This window comes from Oreochromis niloticus, linkage group LG1 (genome assembly GCF_001858045.2).
Source record: "Oreochromis niloticus isolate F11D_XX linkage group LG1, O_niloticus_UMD_NMBU, whole genome shotgun sequence".
NCBI lineage: Eukaryota > Metazoa > Chordata > Actinopteri > Cichliformes > Cichlidae > Oreochromis > Oreochromis niloticus.
The window spans coordinates 14,566,777-14,591,660 of NC_031965.2; the positions used below are offsets into that span (position 1 = coordinate 14,566,777).

The 24,884-nt window shown below is 40.4% G+C and overlaps 1 protein-coding gene across 1 annotated transcript in view; it reads left to right on the forward strand.

The window, feature by feature from the left end:
* pla2r1 (phospholipase A2 receptor 1) overlaps nt 1-24,444 on the forward strand; it is a 30,302-nt gene extending 5,858 nt beyond the window's left edge. The window contains exons 10-30 of the mRNA XM_019357179.2: nt 3,289-3,401; nt 3,501-3,676; nt 3,788-3,996; nt 5,013-5,158; nt 6,241-6,325; nt 6,407-6,542; nt 6,651-6,686; nt 7,081-7,241; nt 9,137-9,201; nt 11,802-11,902; nt 11,987-12,123; nt 14,816-14,933; nt 15,046-15,185; nt 16,319-16,460; nt 16,670-16,905; nt 19,281-19,473; nt 19,599-19,733; nt 20,529-20,651; nt 20,727-20,903; nt 23,278-23,313; nt 23,546-24,444. Coding sequence (XP_019212724.1) covers nt 3,289-3,401; nt 3,501-3,676; nt 3,788-3,996; nt 5,013-5,158; nt 6,241-6,325; nt 6,407-6,542; nt 6,651-6,686; nt 7,081-7,241; nt 9,137-9,201; nt 11,802-11,902; nt 11,987-12,123; nt 14,816-14,933; nt 15,046-15,185; nt 16,319-16,460; nt 16,670-16,905; nt 19,281-19,473; nt 19,599-19,733; nt 20,529-20,651; nt 20,727-20,903; nt 23,278-23,313; nt 23,546-23,763 — 2,883 coding nt within the window. The 3' untranslated portion in view covers nt 23,764-24,444. The remainder of the gene's footprint in view (nt 1-3,288; nt 3,402-3,500; nt 3,677-3,787; nt 3,997-5,012; nt 5,159-6,240; nt 6,326-6,406; nt 6,543-6,650; nt 6,687-7,080; nt 7,242-9,136; nt 9,202-11,801; nt 11,903-11,986; nt 12,124-14,815; nt 14,934-15,045; nt 15,186-16,318; nt 16,461-16,669; nt 16,906-19,280; nt 19,474-19,598; nt 19,734-20,528; nt 20,652-20,726; nt 20,904-23,277; nt 23,314-23,545) is intronic.
* The last annotated feature ends 440 nt before the right edge of the window (nt 24,445-24,884 follow it).

A 24,884-nucleotide genomic window follows, 5' to 3' on the forward strand; every position in this document is an offset into this window, starting at 1 on the left:
TAAGTATTTAGATTTTTTTCATTCTGACGAGAAACCTGACATTAAAAAAAATTATCTCTAGGTTTTTCAGGCATATTGTGTGCTGTGTAGCATTAAAATAGCTCCACAGAGATCAGGACTTGCCACATGTCTGCTGTGGTTCAATTTCAGGGCATTCTGCTCCTTCAAATGCACAATTAGCTGACTCATTGGACCTCTGACGTGTTGTCTGGCATGCATGTTGCTCCTTGACTGTGTTTAAAGGAATATCAGACTCCTGAGTCATCAGGGTGCTTCATGCCCTGAAACAGGAGGCCAGAAATTACCCCGATGACACAGTATCAGTGGACATGCTCGAGCAGTCTGTGAATTTTTCTGACAGTATTTTAAGAATCAAAACAAACTAGACAGGAAACAGGAGTGAAGGGGGGATGTGGGGGTTTTCTCACCTCTTGTCAAAACACGCATACACACACACAAGCGTGTATACTTGCTGATATGCATATTATTACAGTATTGCCATGTTAGAACAGATGTAACGGGTTAGTTTTAGCAGTTATGTCAAAAGGATATTTTATTTAACATAACTGGCTTAAATGCGATTTTTATAAGACAGAAATATGATTGTTGAGTGCTTTAATAAAGAAATATCTTTTGACTTGATGTGGACATTGTAGAGGACTATAAATACCTCAGATTACACATAGACAATAAACTGAACTAGGTTAAAAACACCACTGCGCTCTACAGGAAGGGCCAGAGTCGTCTCTATTTTCTGAAGCGGCTGAGGTCTTTTAACATCTGTCCGACAATGCTCAGGATTTTTTACGAGTCTGTTGTGGTCAGTGCTGTCCTCTATGCTGGTGCATGCTGGGCCAGCAGGTTGAGGGTTGCAAATGCCAACAGACTCGATAAACTTATCTACAAGGCCAGTAATCTTGTGGGGACGGAGCTAGACTCCCTTAAGGTGGTGTCGGAGATCTGGATGTTGTCCAAGATAAGGACAATGCTGGATAACACCTCCCACCTTCTCCATGACGTGCTGGCCAGTCACAGGAGAACATTCAGTGAGAGACTGAGATTACACAAACTCACCAGTAAACGACACAGGAAATCAATCCTGCCCATCTAATGCACACTACACAGTACAATAGTTACACCCTTTTGCACACGCTCTACAGTAAAATAACAAATCACAGGTTTTACAGGTTAGAGTAAAATGTCAATCATATATATTTCACCTCTGTAATATTCTTGAAATTTATAAGTGAGCTATTTGCCTATATTTGAGCTATTTCTTATATTTTGTAAACTTTACAATATATTGTATTATTTAATTAGTTCAGTTACTGTTATTGTCTTGGAGCAACTGTAACCACATAATTTCATTCGGGATTAATAAAATATTGTGATTCTGAGTCTGATGATTGATGAGAGGAGAATCTTGCAGAGCGTAAACAACGAATCCACAAGTTGTAACAATTAAACTAGATTATTTTTAAACTGCTCTGTCGTCTTATTTTAGCAAGGACTCATAAATAGCAACACGTAAGAAATGGTAGGAAAATCTATTTATGTTTCATGTGTCTGAAAGAAAAAGATATCGGCTGACATATTGTCTTCTTATGTCACCAAATATCTATATCGGTTTTGAAATTAGTCAGGCCCTATCTATCTCTGAGTGATCAGTGCCACCTTTCAGTTCCTCGAAAGTTACAGACACATTTTATTTGTTCACTTCTAAATGATTTAGTTTGTAAAATACCTTAATTTGTGTGCACAACCTTAATTTTTGGAGATTATAGAGAAAATAGTAACTGTAGCAGTATTTGGCTGAAATGATGTTTTCAGTGGCACAGAAGAAGCATCTCAAATTGTGCCTGTGCTGACTGATCTGTTAATAAAATCTTCCTTTTTTTTCCTAAACCCTGAATGCATTGTCCATGTGTAATAACCATATATGTAACTACAGCAACCCATCGAGCAGCATAATGACTAGAGATTACAGCCTCTGTGGTAAAACCAAGATCAGTTCCAAGCACTAAAACAATAACTGCAATGTTTTTTCCAATCTTGTGTTTTGGAAAACCTAATTTTTCTTTTTTTGGTTAACTGTAGTGGCTTCTAGTGTGGTCTTCTGCTGCTGTAGCCCATCTGTTTCAACTTTCTATGATGTGTAGCGAATACAGAGATGGTCTTCTGCATACTTTGGTTGTAATAAACGGTTATTTGAGTTACTTTTGCCTTCTTACCAGCTCAAAGCAGCCTGGGAATTCTCATCTGACCTCTAACATCAACAAAGCATTTTCTCCCAGAAAACTGCTGCTTGCTGGATATTTTCTCTTTTTTTCTGGACCGTTCTGTGTAAACCATGGAAATGGTTGTGTGGGAAAAACCCAGCAGATCAGCAGTTTCTGAAATACTCAAACCAGCCCATGTGGCACAAACAACCATGCCACGTTTAAAGTCACTTAAATCACCTTTTCTCTCTACTGTGTTGCTCAGTTTGAACTCTGCAGGCCATTGTGACCATGTCCACAGGAATAAATGCACTGAGTTGCTTTTAGATTTTTGCATTAACAAGCAGTTGAGGAGGTTTGCCTAATAAAGTGGAACGGGACTGTATGTGTAAAACTGTCATACTTTTACTTACATTACCATAACAACGACTTTAACAAATTATATGAACTATAAATCTGTGTGCAACAAGTACAGAAATGTATAGAAAGCCATGTTTTGTTGCAGTCTGTACTGAGGTCCTGACCACTCGTGTCTACACGTCAGGGATCATTAATCACTATAAATAAATAATAACTGCTGTGCTGTGTGCTTAAATATACCTTTCAGCTCTCTCTCTCTGAAAATCCTGTTGCTTTATAAGAGCTGCCTCGATTTAATAAAGAGAGGAAAAAAGACTCCTACAAACAGCTGTAGGCAACAACCAAAATGTCAGCTCCTGTTAAGCTTCTGGCTAAAGCTGGATTCGAATCAGTGGCATGAGGGGATGATTGTTCAGCCTCATTAATCTAACCTGTTACGGCATCAGGGACATTTCAGTGAGTAATAGATGGAAAACTGTTGAGCAAAGCAAATGAGGCAAAACCGGACGATCTGTAAATAGAAGCACCATGCATATTTACCTCTATCGCTGCTCTTTAGATAGTTTATTGAACAGGAATGCTGAAATGTGAACAACGAAGATGAAAGGCAAAATATGTCTAACCTGTAAATATGTATTTTTCTTATTTGGAGTTAAGCAGTGAGAGAGAGCCTGATAACGGGTGTTTTTGTCGGGGGGGGGGGGTTTAGGGCTGGAAGAAGCACGGCCATTCCTGTTACATGGTGACAGGTCAAGAACAGAGCTTTGAAGATGCCCTGATGGGTTATTACTGCAAGGGTTCTCTTCTCACTGTGGAAAACAGGTGATTTCTCAAGTCATTTTTGAATTTGTAATTTTAAGTTTTTACTCACATTTTACCAGTCTTCTTACTTTTCTCCTCTCTTGCTCCATCTGCTGGCAGGTTTGAGCAGGCCTTTGTCAACAGTCTGCTGAGTGAAAGTGGGGCCAAAAGTAGCATGTATTACTGGATTGGTCTCAGGGACCAGGACCAGGGGAGGAAGGGAGAGTACAGATGGCTTCATCATAACGGCTCCTCTCTGCCTCTCACCTTCACAAACTGGAATAAACACCAGCCAGGTAGCACACTGTTTGGAAATGTTTGTTTTTTACTTTAAGATTAGTAATAAAATCGGATTCGTAAACATTTTCACTCTTTTTTTTAACTCCTACATCTTCTGCTTTCACTAGTCAGCACCAGTGGCTGTGTCGCTATGTCAGGAGGACCTGCTCTGGGTCGCTGGGAGGTGAAAGACTGCAAGGTTCACAAGGCCTTGGCTGTGTGTAAGCAGAACATCAGGAGCTACCATGATGTTCAGCTGCCAGAGCATCACATTGATGCCTACGCTCCATGCCCCCCAGGGTGGGAATCAAACTCTGGGCTGCTCCACTGCTTTAAGGTTAGATTATCTTCCTATTTTTTTTATCACACTAAATAAATCACCATGCACTCTGTCTGAAACACACACATGTGGATATTTGCTTTTTTGTTTTGTTTATCACGCTAAGGTCACTGGGTGTCCTATCCCATCATGCACTATGCAACAGGCAGGGCTACCTGGGGTCTCACACATTCACACTGACAGGCAATTTATTTTCATGATTTCCAATTTCAACCAGGTCTACACTTAATAGTTATTTTCATTATCAGTTAAAACGTCTCCTATAGTATCTGTTTACTCCAGTTTACCGCTGCAAGATATTTACTTCAATACAATAGACAGATCCTAAATGACATTTTAGGGTCTGGTGCTTATTAACTGTCTGTCGCTTGACTAATGAGTCGATCAGCTTACTATCCCAGCTCTGAAAATGCGTCTCAGTGTGTGTTTGTTTGAGGTCAGTACTGCACTCCCAGACTGGTTTTACTGAAAACACATCCCCCTGGATGGTTATAATTTTGCTGTTGCCTGCCTTCTATGAACATCTTCTTTCAGCTGTTCTTATGCACGAGGGATCGCAGCATATTTGATTTAACACATGTTTACACCACGCTGCCCTTCTGAAGCAACTCCCAGCAGGATCCGTGTCTCCCCCTTGTCTCAAACTGGAACCTTTAGGAAGTTAGGCAGATGTGTAAACCACTACACTATGAAGTGACTTGTCTACCCCCTCCATACATCATGATTGCTAATAGGTTTGATGTTTTGATATGTTTCCTCTCCTTCTTGTTTATAGAAAAAGGTGTGGAGTAGCTGAAAAAGTAGTTAAAATGCAGCACATCTTACTATAAAACTGACGCAGCGCTACAAATCAAAAGCGGGATGGAATAAAACATTTTTTTTAGACATGACACCCCAATGCCAAATTGTACCCCTGCTATCAGCATGTTTCTGAGCAGCGAGCACATAATGGGATACATTTCTGCTCTTTGTGCCCTGTAACCCTCAGCTGACTCCAAGTGTTGCTCTTCCAGGTGTTCCACAATGAGAAAGTCCTGATGAAGCGCTCCTGGGTGGAAGCAGACTTCTTCTGTCAGGCCCTCGGGGCTCAGCTGGCCAGTTTCCAACACTATGAGGAGCAGGTGTTTGTTAAACAGCTCCTCAGTACCATGTTTGAAGGGTTGGTACTCATCAGTACAGGAATGTTGTGGGACGATTGAGATGATTTTATTTTATGTGCTCGGAGCGGTGAATACAGAGTTTAATTATTTGGTTTTGGAGAGCAGATGTCCACCTTTTTTATGGTGTTAGTTGTTTAGTTGTGTGTAGGAGACTTAGATTTGAACAGTTATTTAACGCAGCAATCTCAATATCAAGAACAAGGACAAGGTGACCACAGATTCTGAAGTTACATCAGGGCGTCTTCATTTCCAGATAAGACTGATTTAACTCTCTGATGCATATTTCTCTGATTTACGTAAGAAAGACGTCACTCAAATTAGAGATAATTAATCTCAGGATGTCTTTGGGGTCAGTTTGACCTTTTTTTGGTTCATGTTTTCTTAAAAATGTGTTTTACATTAAAGTTAAAAAATGAGCAGACACAAGTTGTAAAATGAGTTTCTCATGTAGATCAGAGCAGTCCAGGACTTTGAAGCCCTGAAGTCATACATTTGTCTATTTTTACATGTAAACGGAAAACCAGTCATCAGGTTCTCGAGTTTGTTTTGTGCCAGCAGCTCGGAAATATAAATATAAAACAAATGGTTAGCCAATACAGTGTTGCTAAGGGGGTGGGCTATGACTTCATTTCTAGGTCTTGGGAAAAAAGGAATCAAGGTTTATTTTGTATGACTGCACAGGATGAAACCAAAAAGAAATTAAGACATTCAAGCCCATTTTACAATCTCAGTTTAAAATAGCACACAGCTGTCAATCAGATTATTACAAAAAACGTACTTATCTATTTTGATGTATATATGCAGTTTTGTTTTGCACAGTGAAGACTTGGATTTCACTTCTAGGAGAGCTGCCTGGCTCTGTGGCAACAAACTGCACAATCCAAATAAGATCGAAATGATGAGATCTAAATCTACAGCTGAATCCAAAATATAAAACAAGGGAAACTGTTTCTCCTCACGAAAGCTAGACAGTCTTCCAAGGGGTGATGGGAGGAAAATCAGTGCCGAATATCCGAGTCCTAAAAGGTTAGAAGACCCGTTTATCTGTAGCTGTGTTTGTACTGTGCTTCACTTTTTTCAGAACAGAGGCTCGTCGGTTCTGGGTGGGTTTAAATAAGAGAGACCCTGAATATGCCGGAGCTTGGGAGTGGTCTGATGGTTCTCCTGTGAGTACACAGAGACATTCACTGAGTGTCCTGGTAGCCCATCAACGCTCCGTGGAGTGTTACAGATTTGTTTTTGTGCAGGTGGTGACTTCGTTCATTGATGATAAGAGCGAGGAGGATGACAGGCGGGACTGTGCTGCGTACAGTGACCTGACCAACACGTTCATGCCGCAGCTGTGCGACTCCAAACACGAGTGGATCTGTAAGCTGTCCAGAGGTAAACACGTACACACACAAACACATTCACCTCCACTATCTACACGCACATGCTGCTTATACACACATCAGGACTGCATCATTTACCAAACTCTGTTTTACATTGCAGGTGATAAACTGAACAAACCCTACTGGTACACTGAGCGTAAGTAAAGCTTGTCTTTAATTTCAACATTTGGAAACTTCATAGAGGGTTTCCCTTGTGTGTCTACAGTCTGCTGCTGGGTACAACTACATCATTATCATGTGACCTGCTAGGTAAAAAAAAAAGTTTTGATAGAAAGTGCTAACCGACCATTTTAATGAGCATAATGTTCATAAAGAGTTCACCTAGTTTGAGCTACATGGATGCCAGAATGCTATACTTAAATTTTATTTTGAAGTAGAGAAATCCAGCTCTTCCTGTCTGATACTAAGCTTTAGCCTGCTGCCAGAGCCACTTTTTCTGTATTTGTGTCATAGCCAAGTGTTTGTCTATATGTAGTCCTATCTTATTACGTGAAATTGTGTCCTATTTCTGTGCTTGTCCTCGGCCACAGAGAGCGAGCCTTGGGTGTTTTACCGTGGAGCTGAGTACCTGCTGGCCAAGCAACCCTTTGACTGGCACGCGGTCTCTCTGGCCTGTCAGATGATGGGAGCCTACCTGCTGTCCATTCACTCCAAAGAGGAGCTCAACTTTGTCAAGGAACGCTTGCGGCGGGTCTGTTACTGCCACTGCTCGTAGACATGGATTCAACTTTAAATCTTTAAATTCACAACCCGTTAAATTCAATTCAGTTTTGTTTATCTAGCTCCAAATCACAAAAACATATTGCAAGATAAAGACCCGACAATAATAAAGATCATCAAATGACCACCTATGAGCAAGCACTTGGTGACAGTGGGAAGGAAAAACTCCCTTTTAACAGGAAGAAACCTCCAACAGAACCAGGTTCAGGGAGGGGCGGGGCCATCGCAGGCTTTGGGAGAAAGACGGGACAAAATAATGAGATTCCACAGACACAAAATCAGTTTTTATAATCACTTTGAGGTGGTAACATAATTTATTTCCAGATTACTTGTTAGCATTTTATTTATTAGCATTTATTTTTAACAATAATTGTATTATAATAGTATTTGATACAATTCATTAAAGATAATTATATCACACAATTTCTTCTTTATTATATTGGAATTTATACCACTTTAATAATTTAATTTAAATGTAATCAAATGGAAAATGATCCAATAATTTATTGAATAATTACATAAATATAGTAAATAGATATAAAAAATGTATTTTGATCATTTTAACACTCCTTAATTGTTTTTTGTCCCTCCATCACACTTGGCCCTCAGTATACATTTTGCATCAGATAATTTTAATTTGACTTTTTTTTTTTTTTTACAAAGTAGCATCAGTTGTTGTTGTTATTTTTTAAATTATTGTTATTAAATTTTATTTATCAAAGTTGCAGGTTTAACATAGCTCCAATACAGAACATGAAAGACAGACAGACTGTGTAGCTATTGTTGACTTCCAACCCTTGTTGGGCTTTTATAGCCACAATAACCAGACAAAATTTAAAGTATTCAGTTAAATACATCCACAACATATTAATAATGTAAAGCTACAATAAATACACATTAGCTGCGGAGAAAAAATGCAAAACTGTAAGGAAATACAAAAAAGCAAATACATTTTTTTTGTTTTGATGATTATGATACTTTAGTATAATTAATTAAAATGGCTGCAGCTCTAAATGTGCTTTTAGCACTAACCTTTGACCTGAACTGTGAAAGATTTAATATGTGTGACTGATGTTAGTTTATTTCACAGATGGCAGGTCTTAATGGAGAATGCTGATTGTCCATATTTAGATCAGCGATGTGGTATTTCACAGCTACCATTCACCATGCTCCTAGCACTCTCTTGACTTTGGATGAATCTACAAGGAGGCTCCAGGGCTAGATTGTTTATACAGTTGAAAAGTAATTTAACAGAAATGAATGAAACTCAGAGCAAAGTGGTGTATATTTCTTTAAGATGTGTTTTCAATGATTTCTAATGTTAAACACTATTAATTCTCTTAGGATTAATGGTCCAGCTGAGTAATCCTACTTCCTAATTGCAGTGATTTCAGTGAAATCAGGACCTTTTGAGGCATTTTCTTGTTTTCAGAGATCCAGACAAACAAGCCAAATGAATGCGCTTAATCACAGAGGTTTGTCTCCATTGAATGGGCCACTACATCCATTCTTCAAACAGTTCACGCACACAGTGACGGACAAGCGTGAACACAATGGATTTCCAAACTCGAGTGTTTACAGACGCATACAGACAAGCTAAAATGCGTCTCATATGTGGACCCTTTAATGCTCGAGCGCTCCCAAAAAGCCTTTTGGATCGGACTAAAGAAGTCTCTTGTGGCGTTGAGGCTTGTGAGAGGATAATGAGAACAAAACAAGGCAGTGAAAGAGGCCAAGAACAGGCTAAGCAGGGTGCCTGAAAGACCCCTCATGTCAGGAGCTCTGAAAAGCCAATCTTCCGGCTTGGTGAGGGATGGCTCACGAGTTTTCTTTGTCATCTATTTTCTGTTTACTGTGTCTCTTCAGCTCTCGCTGGGCCCGACTGACTGGTGGATTGGCCTGTCCATTGGTCCGCCTGGACAGGAGGTCAGGTGTGTGGGGTTTTTTTTTTTGGAGCTTCTATCCTGTTTCTGTTACTGTGAGTGAAAAAATGCTGATGTTATTTTATAAATGTCAGACGTGATTTATAAAATGTGAGTCTTTCGAAGGCCTGTGCATGCTTTGAAGGCTTGGTGTTCTGTTTCAGTTTGTGAAACTTGTCAAAGTGAGAAAGAGGAAACGAAGTCATGTTGCAAACTTGGTGAAATGGGCCTTACGTGACTAAGGAAAAGCATTATAAACAACTGGCGTGTAAAGTGTGTGTGTGTGTGTGTGTGGGGGGGGGGGGGGGGGGGGGGGGGGGACAGAACAAAGTTCAATTTTTTAAAATAAACTACCTACACTTCTACACAAACACATTAAAACTTAAACAGAAATTAAATTAAATTAAAAGCTAATCTTCACTGTCCATCACTTAAGTCTCTAATAAAGAGACTACAGGGTGGGCCATTTATATGGATACACCGTAATAACATGGGAATGGTTGGTGATATTAAAGTCCTGTTTGTGGCACATTAGTATATGTGAGGGGGCAAACTCGTCAAGATGGGTGGTGACCACGGTGGCCATTTAGAAGTCGGCCATCTTGGATACAACTTTTGTTTTTCAATAGGAAGAGGGCCATGTGACACATCAAACTTATTGGTAATGTCACAAGAAAAACAATGGTGTGCTTGGTTTCAACGTAACTTTATTCTTTCATGAGTTATTTACAAGTTTCTGACCACTTATAAAATGTGTTCAATGTGCTGCCCATTGTGTTGGATTGTCAATGCAACCCTCTTCTCCCACTCTTCAAACACTGATAGCAACACTGCAGGAGAAATGCCAACACAGGCATCCAGTATCCGTAGTTTCAGGTGCTGCACATCTTGTATCTTCACACCATAGACAATTGCCTTCAGATGACCCCAAAGATAAAAGTCTGAGGGGGTCAGATCGGGAGACCTTGGGGGCCATTCAACTGGCCCACGACGACCAATCCACTTTCCAGGAAACTGTTCATCTAGGAATGCTCGGACCTGGCACTCATAATGTGGTGGTGCACCATCTTGCTGGAAAAACTCAGGGAACGTGCCAGCTTCAGTGCATAAAGAGGGAAACACATCATCATGTAGCAATTTCAAATATCCAGTGGCCTTGACGTTTCCATTGATGAAGAATGGACCCACTATCGTTGTACCCCATATAGCACACCAAACCATCACTTTTGTTGTTCCAACAGTCTTGGAGGGATCCATCCAATGTGGGTTAGTGTCAGACCAATAGCGGTGGTTTTGTTTGTTAACTTCACCATTCACATAAAAGTTTGCCTCATCACTGAACAAAATCTTCTGCGTGAACTGAGGGTCCTGTTCCAATTTTTGTTTTGCCCATTCTGCAAATTCTGTGCGCCGATCTGGGTCATCCTCGTTGAGATGCTGCAGTAGCTGGAGTTTGTAAGGGTGCCATTTGTGAGTAGCTAATATCCGCCGAAGGGATGTTCGACTAATGCCACTCTCCAGTGACATGCGGCGAGTGCTACGCTGTGGGCTCTTGCTGAATGAAGCTAGGACAGCCACTGATGTTTCTTCATTAGTGACAGTTTTCTTGCGTCCACATTTTGGCAAATCCAACACTGAACCAGTTTCACGAAACTTAGCAAGCAGTTTGCTAACTGTAGCATGGGAGTTGGGTGGTCTTGTAGGGTGTCTTGCATTGAAATCTGCTGCAATGACCCGGTTACTGCGTTCACCAGATATCAACACAATTTCGATCCGCTCCTCACGTGTTAACCTCTTCGACATGTCAATGGCTGTGAACAAAGAGAAACTTGTAAATAACTCATGAAAGAATAAAGTTACGTTGAAACCAAGCACACCATTGTTTTTCTTGTGACATTACCAATAAGTTTGATGTGTCACATGGCCCTCTTCCTATTGAAAAAACAAAAGTTGTATCCAAGATGGCCGACTTCTACATGGCCACCATGGTCACCACCCATCTTGAGGAGTTTGCCCCCTCACATGTGCCACAAACAGGACTTTAATATCACCAACCATTCCCATTTTATTACGGTGTATCCATATAAATGGCCCACCCTGTAGAATAGCTGCAGTGAAATCATCTGTGTGGTTTCATGAGGAGACAGTAACATAAAGAACATGTTTCCATCAGTACCAACATCATCTCTTTAAGTTGATGTTTTGATGTGCCGAAAATCAGTGTTCGTTCATCAATACTGCATTTTGTTTTTCCAATTTTGGGTTCAAATTTGTGCAATATTTACATGGAAACATGACCGATATCAAGGCTCAGAGCTGCAGCTTCAGGCGTTTGAGGTACGGTGGCTCACAGCACAGTTTGTAGTGGGCAAATCTACTCCAGTTAACTTGTATGAGCATGACTGCATTTACTTATTGGCCAGCAGTTGTTACTGTTAGCCTTAAAGCCAAGCATATTAAGTACGAAAACAGCAGCAGTGAAACCCTGTCAGTCACAGGTAATAAGGTGGAGGTTAGCGCCAATGAAAGATGGGGTTATTAAGGTGAGAACACTCAGGAGTGTAACAATCCTCATTAACAATATTTTTATTTATTTATTCATTTTGCAGGTGGAGTGACAAGACTGCAATAGATTTTCAGAAATTTGATGAAGTGGCTGTTGGCGATGATCTTCAGGGAAGGTCGTGTGTCACCATGTCTTCTTCATCAGGTAAGAGCGTGCACGTGGAAACGCACGCCCTCGTTCGCGTGTATTACCCTATGCCAGCGCTGAGACCTGCTCCATACGTTGCAGGGAAGTGGACAAAGAGCAGATGCAGTGATCTCCATGGATACGTGTGCAAGAGAGAAACTGTGTCTGTGGTGGAGACCCCCCGGGAACCGCACTACATTGGAGGATGCCCGGAGAAATGGCTGTACTTCGGACACAAGGTTCAGATAAACATTTGTTCACACACACGCACGCACGCATACATTCAAATACAGATAATGAGACATTTGCATTAGTCTGTGGTAAGTCTCCTAATCTGGTGATTCGTGCAAGGACACTGCAGCTTTTTAAACTTGTTAAGTTGGCATATCTTTAATAGCAGCAGTTTGTAATGTGTGCATATGTAAGCTTTTATTAATGCTGTTGTCAGCAACTAAAATATCAGATATATATCTATAATACTTTTGTGCTATGTCATACCTAAAATACATTATATCTTCACGTGCAACATTGTAATTTTCAGTTTATCCCGCTTTAGTTTATCCCACCAGATGAGTTTATGCCACGGTCAATTGCTGCTCCTCATGTTGGTCAGAACTGAATCAAACTTGCACACAGTGATTGCCTAATGCGAGGATGTCAGAGCCATTTATATGAGGGACCACACACAGCGGACTATGATCTTAAGTGGGCCGGACCAGTAAAAATCCCCTTTCTGTCAGTATAAATAACTTTAGCTGCATATTTAATCCCTGCAATAGCTCAGTATAAGAAAAAGAAGTGCAATTTCAACAGTTTAACCACATGTTTAAAAAAGCAACCAAAGCAATCTGTCAGCATGACTGTCAGGGCTTCAATTCTTAAAAATAAATATTTAAAATTACAGAAAAACTTCTGGTAGCTCATTGCCCAGACTGTTCTGTTATTATACAGCTGGAAGTTTTTGTTAATTCACAAAACATTTTTCTATTTTATGTATTTATTGTACTGTGGACACATTGTAAAAAAACAGAAATTTCTATTGTAGATAGATTATATTAGATTATAGAGTTAGGAAAATACAGTTAAATGTCCAAAATCTTTTTCCTCCTTCACATTTTCCAAAGATGTCCAGTGGGCTGGGTTGGAGTAATGACCGATTCTGAGCCCCGGGTCTAATGTTTGACACCCATGGCCTTTCACAGCTTTCCCCTTTTCACAAAGGTGAGAAGGTGAATACTCGCAAGATAACTTCCCAAAGACCTGCAGCTGCGTTCTGGGCACTTCTCTACAAATGCATTTGGTTTACTAGAAGAGCTCGCAGGTGCTGGCAGGGATGACCAAAACCAAATGTGTGCAAGTTTTTCCCACAAGTAGCCTAAACACCCTCGAACACCGAGTAAAAACTGCTACAGTGAACATGAAAGGCAGGAAATAATAGTCGCTCTTTTCAGTAAATCATCTGCTTTGGCAGTTACTGCCTCTCAAAGCAAACCAGCTGTCACCGCCCTAATCACAGAGGAACTGGGCAACCTGCCAGTTTAGTCACCTCAGCAATCTGTAACTGTTCACTGTTAAGTAATATGTACAGTATATCTTATTAATAAACTGTGTTAGGTGTGTAGGAAATTAAATGTTTGCATCTGTTGACAATCTGTGTATTGCACACTACTTGACACTGCTAACACATTATTATTACGTAGAGCAAACTGCACAAAAGTGGCTCATTTTACTGTCTGCGCTTCCTCTAAATTCCCAGCTGCCTTTGGGTTTAAAGCAGGATGTTTGTGTTTTCATTCACTGTTTCTGGACTGTTATGTTGTTAAGTTTAGAGCAGCCCTCCCGCTGACAGCACTCAAGCTGCATCAACCTCACAAGAACCAGCACATGCTCACATGAAGCAATGAATGATTGTTTAAATTGTGGATTTTTTTGCGTCATCGAAACCATAATTTTGAAATAAATGAAATAGGAAAAAATCTGGCAAAGACTTGACACAGGACCTGAGAGATGTATCTGGCCCTTCAGTTGATCGATCTGCTGTTCACTGAAGCTTCAGCAGAAATGTTATCAGTGGAAGGGTGGCTGTCAAGAAGCCGTTCCTAAGGAAGGGAAACATGGAGAGGCTGAGGTGTGCCAAATTACACAAGAACTGGACTGATGAAGTGAATCCAAATTTGGATTTTTTGGTTCAAATCATCATCAGTGTTTACACAGAAGGTCAGGTAGCATCTGTAAAACACGGTGGAGACTCTATGATGGTTTGGGACTGGATTTCAGACAGGGATGTTGAGAATATTGTCAAAATTAATGGAATTATGAAGGCAGAAAAGTAGCGTTGGAGTTTGATCCAACATCTAATGCCATCTGGAAAGTATCTAATTGTTGTCTGTCTTATTTTTTTGCCTTATATAATATAATTCCATGTATGTTTGTGCATTAAAAAAAATTGCTGCACTTATTTCCTACTTTCCTCAAAAACTAACAAAAATGAGAGGTGGCTTAAGACTTTTGCACAGTACGAGAAGGGAGAGAAACACGATAATAACAATGAGACTCAACCTTTTGGTTCATAGTTAATGGTGCTTGAACTCCTTAGTCAGAGAAACCTTAACTGCTTTCAAAATACATCTGAGTGCGTTTTCGAGCTCTGCGAACAGAGACGCTGTCGTTTCCTCGTGTAACGCGACCATATTTCTCTCAAATTGAATCAAGAAGCAGAGCTCTTGTTGCTGAAACTTTCCCTTTTTGTTAACCAGTAACATTGTGGTTACATTACCTCCTCCCTCCTACATGCCTTGACTTCTGTATCTGTGAGTCCTGCACACTCCAAACAACAGTCCTGTCAGTGATCTGGGAATACTGATTTACATTCATGTCTTGTGTGTGTGTGTGTGTGTGTGTGTGTGTGTGTGTGTGTGTGTGTGTTGGCAGTGTCTCCTGCTTCACCTCCCTACCAGTCCAAAGGAGGGAAAGAGTTGGAAAGATGCCCAGTCCATCTGCTCTTCTTTTCAAGGCTCGCTAGTTGCCATAGAAGATGAGATTGAACAAGGTAGAGTCTAAGTGAACTGCACAACCATGCGTCAATGATTCGCTGCACAATCACTGCCTGTGAAGACAAACAGCTTTATTTCCACTTCTTTTTCATGTCATCATTTCTGTAGCCTTCATCACCATGTTTCTCCAGGGAAGCTCTGTAGGTGTGTGGATTGGGCTGCGAGATGAGGACACCATGAAATGGACCAATGGGAGACCAGTCAGCTACACCAACTGGTCTCCTGTAGAACCAAAGAACCCTCTCAATGTAAGCTGTAGAAAAAACTTGAAGTTCACCTTATTAACTGCTAGAACTGCTAGCATATTCTTAATATATGATGTTGTGACTGTGTGAATATCTAGGGAGTACCTCGCCTTTTGTCCCGTGACAGCTTAGTACATCCAAGTTACAGTCATTTTATATTAGATAAGGAGAAATAGCTCCTCCCACTGCTGTAAAAACTGGCCCTTCTTATTACTTTCTTTATATGTCTGTCAGACATAAAAAGAAAACAAGTGGACTTGGTGGTGGAATGAAGACGTATAGAAAAGTATGCAAAGGAAGAGGTTAGCAAAAAAAAAAAAGTAGGATAGAAATAGTGATGAAGAAAGTAGACAGGAGTGCTTTGAGGATAGGCACACAGCAAAGAGAGGCGGCAAGGGAAAAACCTTGTAGTGAGCATTATGGACACTAAGGAAGGAGAAAAGGACTTGTATTGATTGGCCAGGCAAAGAGAAATACTTTGAGAAGCTAATGAAGAAAATGAGAGACAGACATGACGGATGGAGATCAGTTAGTGAATCAGGAAGTGCAGAGATTTGAAGGAAGGGCAGAGATGATTTGGACATGTGCAGAGGAAGGATAGCGGATAAAGGATGTTGAATATGGCACTGCCAGCCATTAGGAAAGGAGGAAAACCACAGAAAAGAGTAATAGATGTAGTGAAAGAAGTCGTGCCAACTGCTGGTGTGAAAGAGGAGGATGAGGGGAAAGAGTGAGATGGTGGCAGGTGATCCACTGTGGCGAGCCCTAAAGGGAGGAGCCAGAAGAAGAATATGAAAAAAAGAATAATTCACTAAAGCTGTGCAAAATGTATTCTTTCATCTCATTACTTTGGCTTTAGACACTTGGAGTATGAATAAAATTGATTTGATTGCAGTTTTTGGGCTCAAGTGGTGACATTTTCATCATCTAATTCTAAAATTTTGCTTGACTTTATTAAATATACTAAAGTTATTGTATTAAAGAAAATCAGGTGATTCTGGGGCAGTCAACTGGGAGGTAGTAATTCACTGCTCCTGAAATGAGCCTGTCATGAACAGAGGTGACACATGCTAATAAATGTACTATTGTCAGTAGGTTTGTATTTCGGGATACTCACAGGTTCTTTATGTTCTCAGGAAGAAACGTGGCTCCAAGGATATGCTGATGAGCCTCTGTGTACTGTCTTGTCCAACAACCATAACTTCCACCTGACGGGGAAGTGGTACGACGAGAAGTGCAGCGAGAGTGGGTATGGCTTTGTATGTCAGAAACCTCAAGGTAAGGCTCCCACAGGTTCTTTATCTTTCGTTTTTGTTTTTTTGCTCTGAGGGTTTGGATGGATGGATGGATGGATGGATGGATGGATGGATGGATGGATGGATGGATGGATGGCAAAGCTAATCAGCGATCCATTAGCTGTGTATGAACTAATCCATCATGCTGAACCCTGAGTTCTCCCCACACTCCTCCCTGCTTTCTTGTCACAGATCCATCCAAACGCCCCACCCACTCGTATCACCACCTTCTCCCAGAAAATATTGAGTACAGGAACCGCAACTACAAGGTTGTGACTGGCAACCTGAGCTGGTACGACGCGATGAATAAGTGCAAAGGCCATGATTCTGACCTTGTGAGCGTTACAGATGCCTACCACCAGGCTTTCCTTACTTTCCTTGTCAATAGATTGGGAGCGCCACACTGGATTGGACTTTACAGTCTAGACGTATGTACCTTCTATCCTCTTATCTGTTATGTACTGTATACCTCTGTAGCGTGTTTGTGTGAGTTATTACTGTGTGTATCTTTAAACAAATTCTTTTTGGACATACACAGACTGCTTTCATTACCTAAACAGCTTTCTTAGTTATGTGCGCCTGGTTAGCCTAAAGGCTAAACCACAGTCACGAGGAGGTTTTTGTCAGCTGTTTGGGGAATACAAATTTTTCCCTAGCAACCAGATTGTCACACAGCAGTCTCTAGGCCTGTATGACTGGGGCCATCTTCACGTGATCCTACACACATCACACATCAAGTTAGCGCCACGTGGTTAGTGGTCACATGTCTGCAAAACCTCAGTGTGAAGACTTCAGAGTTATGCAGTACCTTTTTTGTTTAAAAGCATTTCTACCAGGCTCCTGTCTTCAGATTTAACACATTCAGTTGAAACTTTTTTTTTCAAAGATTTAACTTCAATTAACTTAAATTTATTGTTGTTGTTTTTTGGTGTTTTTTAAAAAAAAAAATGTTATTATCTTTTCTGGCAAAGCTCACTTTGTCCTTGTGCACTTTGTTTTTTTGCAGAAAAGTCCACTTCTTTGGACAAGACTAAAAGGTTACAGATCATTAAGCATGCAGCTGAAAATGTTGCAAGTTGTGAAAGCAACAGTGAGAATGAAATCCTGAGTAAAACAATCAGTAATAGCCTCGAAGCACAACCACATATGATGACACAAAATGACAGCACATCCTTATTGCTGAACACTAACAGAATAATAAGCAATAAACCGAAGACATTACACCAGAAGAAGCACTCAGAGTGCAAACCTTGGCCAAGGCAGCTCACTCAGTGGACAGTATTTGCTTTTAAGTAAACACCATTTGTATTTTGTAAATATATATATTCACTTTGTTTTCCTTGCTCCTTTTAAATGTACTTTAAGATCTTTGTAGTCCAGAAAAAATAATGCATTTTGGGATCGGCTTGAAAGAAAGGCAGACGTGAAATGTAAAAGTGATATCAGAGATCAAATGTGACATGATATTTAAATGCAAACTAGAACGTGATACTTAGAATCCCCATACATTATTCTCTGTATGCCTCTATGTTGTCAGTACAAACAATGGCAGTAAGAAAGAGTCTTAAATAGCTCCATAAAGCATCATTATCACTTTCAGTCCTTCAGATCAATCTGTTGATCTTAAAGAGAGGTCAGAGGTCAAGTGTGACATGACATTTTAAATCTTTATGGAGTACTTTCTATATGTTACACAAAAGACACTTATAAGGCTTTTTGTCAGTTTTAAATAAATCATTAAGTTGGCCTTGAAGACATTGGTGTGTGTAAGCCAACATTTAATAGCTTCTTAACATGAACCCACACTACATACCTTTTAGAAGAATGCATTAAAAACTTTTCAAACCGTTATGTTTACAACCAGAATGAGCCTCACACATGTAAACACAACCAAAAAAATATATCCTTCTTTGTATATATATAGATATATATATATATATATCTATATATAGATCAGACTGACAGACAGAGTGTACTGCCGTCACACAGTTGAGAAAGTAGGAAGTTGAGAAAGTAGGAAGTTGGCACACAATGCTAACAGTCTGAACAATCAGATTAATGGGACCTGTTTCAGTGTCATGGGATCTGATTGGTGACTCCTGATAGGTGGGGCTGTGGACTTCTGCTGACAAAGGGAAGCGATATTTAGGCGTTTCTGGGTATGTGGGATTTAGCGGAGTTAAAGCAAAAGCATTTGATTATCGTTTACTAGAAGACGTCACTCTACTTGATATCACTGTCTTATTTCTTAGTGAGACTTCTGTTGGCGTGTTGCCCATGTAGAGACCTCGTGGGCACGTGTTTTCCCGTCAGTCTTCCTAGCCACTGTAAAATATCTTGAGCGTCGAGACAAATGAACACAGTGTGTGTGAGGAGCTCATTTCCTCTATTATATGTATTTTATTAATCATGTTAAAGATAAGCCAGCTACTCATTTTTACAGGGTCATGACCCTGATGAAGGCCACAAGCCGAAACGCTTTGGTCAATTATTAAAGTTGTTCAAGACTTTCCTCAAGTCTTGCTGGAGTTCCTGTTTTTCATATATCTAACATAACAGATGGTTTTATGCAGTAAAATGTATAATAAAAAGGGTGTTGGGGTGAAGAAATACACAGCTGGCACACTGGTAGAAACCCAGTGCTAATGGCGGTTTTTCCACGCGAGCGTCAGCACTGATTTCAGGAATGTTTTGGTTGCTTCTTATTTAAAGTTATTTGTTAATCAAACTGTTTCGTGTGGACAAACTGACATCCACAAGTGTCGCTGCATGACTGACACTTTGTGACTGTGCTTCCTTACAGAGCGGCATCAATTATCAGTGGTCGGATGGCAGTGACACAGTGTACACGCACTGGGACGCAGCCGACGACGATGACGACTTTGAGACCGGCGAGTGCGTGTACATGGACGTGAATGGAGGCTGGCGGCGAGCTGACTGTGAAACTCTGCTGCCAGGAGCCCTGTGCCATGTTCCCCAAAGTCCCTCCAAGCCAAGTCGGTGCTACTTCAGTGAAAATCCGTGCACCCGACATTGCATCTTTTCAGCTTTTGGTTTCTGTTGTTCACAGCAGAATGTGTGAAATTACCCATTTCCCGCCTTCTCCTGCTGTCCCTCGCAGGCAATAAACCGTTAACCACGAATGTGATGGCGTGTCCCTCCACATGGGTGAAATTTGGACATGGTTGTTACAGCTTTGAGTCCGTGGCGGAGAAACGTAGTTTTGAGAAGTCAAGAGAGCACTGCAGGAATAAAGGTAAGCTATTCGTCGGATATGCCTTACAGTCACTACAAACGCAGCTGCTATCTGTTAATGTTTCCAGACCGATAGCTGTAAATTACCTTGCTTCTCAGCTGTTTTTTCAGATTGTGGCATGACGTGTTGCTTTTTGAGTTTCTTTAACCTGCTTTACTTTGTCAGACAGTTTCTATTTAAGTGATTTCTTGATTCAACAGGTCTGCCAACAGTCAGGCCTGGGTGTGGCTAGTGAAATAAAGTGGTTAATCACAGTTCATTCATGATTCACCAAGGAGAGAAACTACTTTTTCAAATAGGGACAAATAGATCTGAAGAGCTTTTTCCCCCTAATAACTGAAACCATCATTTTTAAACTGCATTTTGTGTTTACTCGGGTTATCTTTCTCTAATATTAAAATGTGCTTGTTTATCTGAAACATATGAGTTTGACAAAAAATGTAGAAATCAGAAAAGGAGGAGATGCTTTTTCACAGCACTGTAGGACCACATGCAGCACCTAGATTAATGAAGCTTAGCTGAACTTGGCACGAAGTTCAGAAGCAGGATGAAACAACGAGCCTGTGTCTCTAAAAAGATAAGATCCACCCACAGCAATAAAAAGTAAAGTGTAAAGTTAAGCTGTGTTTTGTTTTGTTTTTTGCGCCGGGTTATTTGTCTGATATTTTCTTTGATTTGCACGATTATTTCCTTAACCCTAGTAAGAAAGCAAATAAATATTTTTGTCATATCCTCATTCCTTTACAACACTAATTATCGTGAGTGTGTCATGTTTCTGCTTCTGTCACCCACTAGTCAACACCTCCGATGTCCTGACCATTGAGGACGAGACAGAGAACCGTTTCATCATGGAGCAGCTCTGGTCATCGGGGTTCCTTCACCAGACCTTATGGTTGGGGATGCACTTCAATGTTGACAGTAAGAGTCAGTCACTTTTCTGTACCATCAGATAAACACAATGTCGTGTCATTAAAGTGAGGAATCTGCTTTTAGCTGACTCTATGGCCTGGGTAGATGGTTCACCAATGGAGTACACCAACTGGCCCCACAAAGGTCCAAACCCCAAGCTGCTGACTGAGGATTCCTGTGTCACTACCAGGGTAGTTGATGGTACTTGGCACTTTACACCGTGCACAGAGCGGCTTGGCTTCATCTGCAAAATCATCTCAGGTAACATGAATCAGAGGCTGCCAAAATCTGCACCTAAGTCACAAAGAAATTAAGAGAACTGACATTAAAACAAAAGTGGAGTACAGAGAAGATTAGATAAGAGATGTAAAAGTAAACTCCTTGTTCACTTCTGCTGGAGGAAGATTTAAATCAAACTCTAAATATTATTTCTGCGTCTTTCAGCTCAGTGTTTTGGTTTTCCGACTGGCAGCCAGTTTTCATTGTTTTGGGTGAAAACAGTAGAGCAGCCAAACAGCTCCTTCTGAACACAAATCTGCAGAGTAAGCAAGCAACTATTTGATGAAGTATTTTGCTTTCTCTTGGAAATCCATCCATCCATGCTCACCTGTGTTTGCAGCTCATTTTAATGCTCTCAACATGGACAAGTCAAACTTCAAAACAGGAAAGGCAGGATAGTTAAAAGTGCTGTAACCCTATGCAGAAGGTTGTGCTCATTCTAAACAGATAAACAGCCTGGAAACCCAAATTGTGCCTCCCATAGAAAACTACAACAGAAGGCATGTGTAGAGAGTGTGAGCAGCAACTTGATAAATATAGGAAAGTCGACATGCTGAAGTTAAACTGGGAATCAGAATGAGGAAGAAAGATGACTTCAGTGGCTTCAAACGTGTCATGGTTGTTGGTGATGGAGTAATCTGAGTAATTCAGAAACTGCTGACTAACTACTGGGATCTGGGCTTTAGCGAGTATGACCCTAAAAAGAGCAAATATCCAGCAAGCAGCAGGTTTCTGGGCAAAAATGGTTTGTCAAGTCAAGTCAGCTTTATTTATATAGCACATTAAAAAGACATCAAGTGTCGGCCAAAGTGAAAGTGAACAGAGGGACAATATAATCAAATAAAAAGATAATAAAAATAGATAAGATAAAAACATTGTAACACATCCATATATATATATACACACACACACAGGCAGACTCTTATATATACTTGTTTGTAGAAATATATATGTATGTGTACATATGCACATGCATATACAAAAGTGTACACATACACACACATTCACACACAAGCACACATACGTGAACATAAAATACATGTGTACGTATACACATGCATACATCATCCAATGAGATAAAAGATCAGAATAGCTAAAACAGAATAAATGAGGTGTCAAAGAGATCCAAAAGCCTTTGAAAATAGATAGGTCTTTAAATTTGATTTAAAGATTTCCAAAGAGGAAGAGGATTTTTTAAAAGAGGAAAGACTGTTCCAGAGTCTCGGAGCGGCAATGGAGCCTTGTCACCTCTAGATTTTAACTGGGAGCGTGGAACCAGTAAAAACATCTGACTGGAGGAGCGCAGAGTTTGAGTGGGTAGGTCCAGGCTAAGAGATCAGAAATGTAACCTGGAGCCAAGCCATGGAGGGCTTTAAAAACAAATAATAAAACCTTGAAATCAATTCTATATTTAACTGGCAGCCAATGTAAAGATGCGAGTATCAGAGTAATACTCTCTCTCTTTCTGGTACTCGTCAGGAGCCTTGTGGCTGCATTTTGAACAAGTTGCAGGCGGGACAGGCTTGAGTGACAGATGCCTAAATAGAGAGAGTTACAGTAGTCAAGACGTGATGATATGAAGGCATGGATAACGGTTTCCAGATATTTAGATGACAAGATATTTTTGAGTTTAGAAATGCTCCCGAGTCGGAAAAAACTGCCACGAAGAACTGAGTTTGTTTGTTTGTCCAGCTTGAGGGTAGAATCGAAAATGAAACCAAGATTTTTTACATGGGGATTTACATTAGCTGATAGTGGGCCCACGTCCTTTCTTATGAGACTAACAGAGTCTTGCTTACTGAAAAACTCTGTCGATGTCAGAGGTCAGAGAAGGTTAGCCAGATTTGTTCAAACTTATAAAAAGGCAACAGTAACTCAAATAACCACAGGTTACAAGTGCATCTGTGAAAACACAACAATGGGTTACAGCAGCAGAAGACCACACCAGGTGCCACGCCTGTCAGGCTACAGTTTGCGCGGGTTCACCAAAATTGGACATTAGAAAATAGGAAAAATGTTGCTTGGTCTGATGACTCTCAATTTCTGCAGCAGCATTTGGATGTTGATGAATAAACAACATGAAAGCATAAATCCATCCTGACTTGTATTTACTGGTTCAGTGTGATGGATTCGCAGGTTTCTTTGTTTGTCTGTTTGTTTTATATATCTAGCTCTATAGAAATGGTCGGAAATCATTATTGAGACCTAAAATAAATCTAATGTTCATATTGATTATTTTGATAATTGTTGCTGCACCGTAACATAACATTTGAAAGCATAAACTTTTCCTATTTATTGATCTTTGCTGCATATTGTCACCTGATGAGTTAAAAACAGTTGTGCATTTCTTTTCCAGGTGGAAATACTGAGGTGGAAGTGAAACCACTGAATGGTAAAGTGCATTTCAAGCTAAATAACTTGAAAACATTGAATGTTTTTCTGTAGGCGTGATGCATGTGTGAGCACGCAGTTTGATGTTGCAGGGCCGCGTTCAGCTGGAAGCTTAAAGATGTGGTTAAACATGCTGACGGTGATTCCTGCTGCAGTGTTTAAGCTATTTAATAAGAGGTTCACACATTAAATTTAGAGCACGACTACATAAGAGCTGCTGTTGTGCGTTTCAGGTTTGCATCACGGTGTCATCCCCGCTGCTGTGCTGGCGGCGTTGCTGATCTTTATCCTGCTGGCAGGGGTAATGTGGTTTCTGTACAAGAGGAGCTCCGGACGTTTCCAGGGACTCCCCACGCTCGGCAGCGCTTATTTCAGGCAAACGGACTCGCAGGCTACAGAGTCAGATGGAAACGTTCTCATCGCAGACCTGGAGCCTCCTTCGGGAGAATAGCACACGGTGACTTGTTTCCTCCTCGAAGCCTCTGCTGTCCTCCCGTGCTCCGTCACCTTGTCACCGTCAGGTACGGATGCCGCGCGGCACTGTAAAACTGTGATGCTGACTCCTCAGGACAGTGGTGAGATGATGGCGGCAAGCAGCAAGCGCGTCTCTAGTTTTGATTTACTCGCACCATTTAGGTCACCAAACACTTGCAAATACACTTGAAGATCACAGACTAAGAGATCACACAGACCAAGAAGGGACGCTAAAGAGCTTTGGACTTGTTTGAAGAGGTTCCATTTGATGTCATCCATGATTTATTCTCTTATGATTTGTAAACAGTGTTAAGGAGAATAATTTAAGACATGCTCGTGGGCATCTTTTCAGGGCAAAAAGCCACTTTCATTGTCAAGCATGGGTACGATTCATGATAAAATATTCTTTACAATGATGCTTTGTTCATTCAGACTTCTGTTGATGGGTCTGTATACATGGTACAGTATTTTGTCAGTATTACTTATTTTGTAATTTTTATTCTCTCATGTGTACATGCTGTATGTTGTTCATGACCTAATAAGTACCAGGACTGAATGGATTTGCTTGGTTCTGGCTGCTGATGCAAAGAACACCAAGGGATATATATTTTGCACAGTTTTATTTGTGTTTTAATAAATCGAATTTGGTTGAATGGTTCCTGTTAGTTTCATTATTGCTTACTTTCAATTTGCCTGGTGTTATTTTCTTTGTATCATTACCTTAACCCCCACACTTCCTCTTAGACGGCCAACTTAGATGCCAGCAGAAACCACAGTGAGGTTGTGCGTCTTGTATTTAACTATGCTTTGTCTTTTGGGCATCTACTGTGTCCTTAAGTTAGTTTCTTTTAATTCTGGCCACTTTTGAGCAGTCCTTTTACCACAAGGTAGAGGGATGGTAAAATACTAAAGATATGCTTTGTTATATGTTAATTGTAATTTTTTTTTTTTTACCAGAAAGAAATCTAAAAACTTAAGATTGATGTGAGGGACGAGATCAGAGTCCTTCTAGACTGCCTGGGGAATAATATTATAATATTATTGTTATAGTACTGGGCCATAAAGGTCATTGTCCTTTTTTATAATCAAAGGAAACCA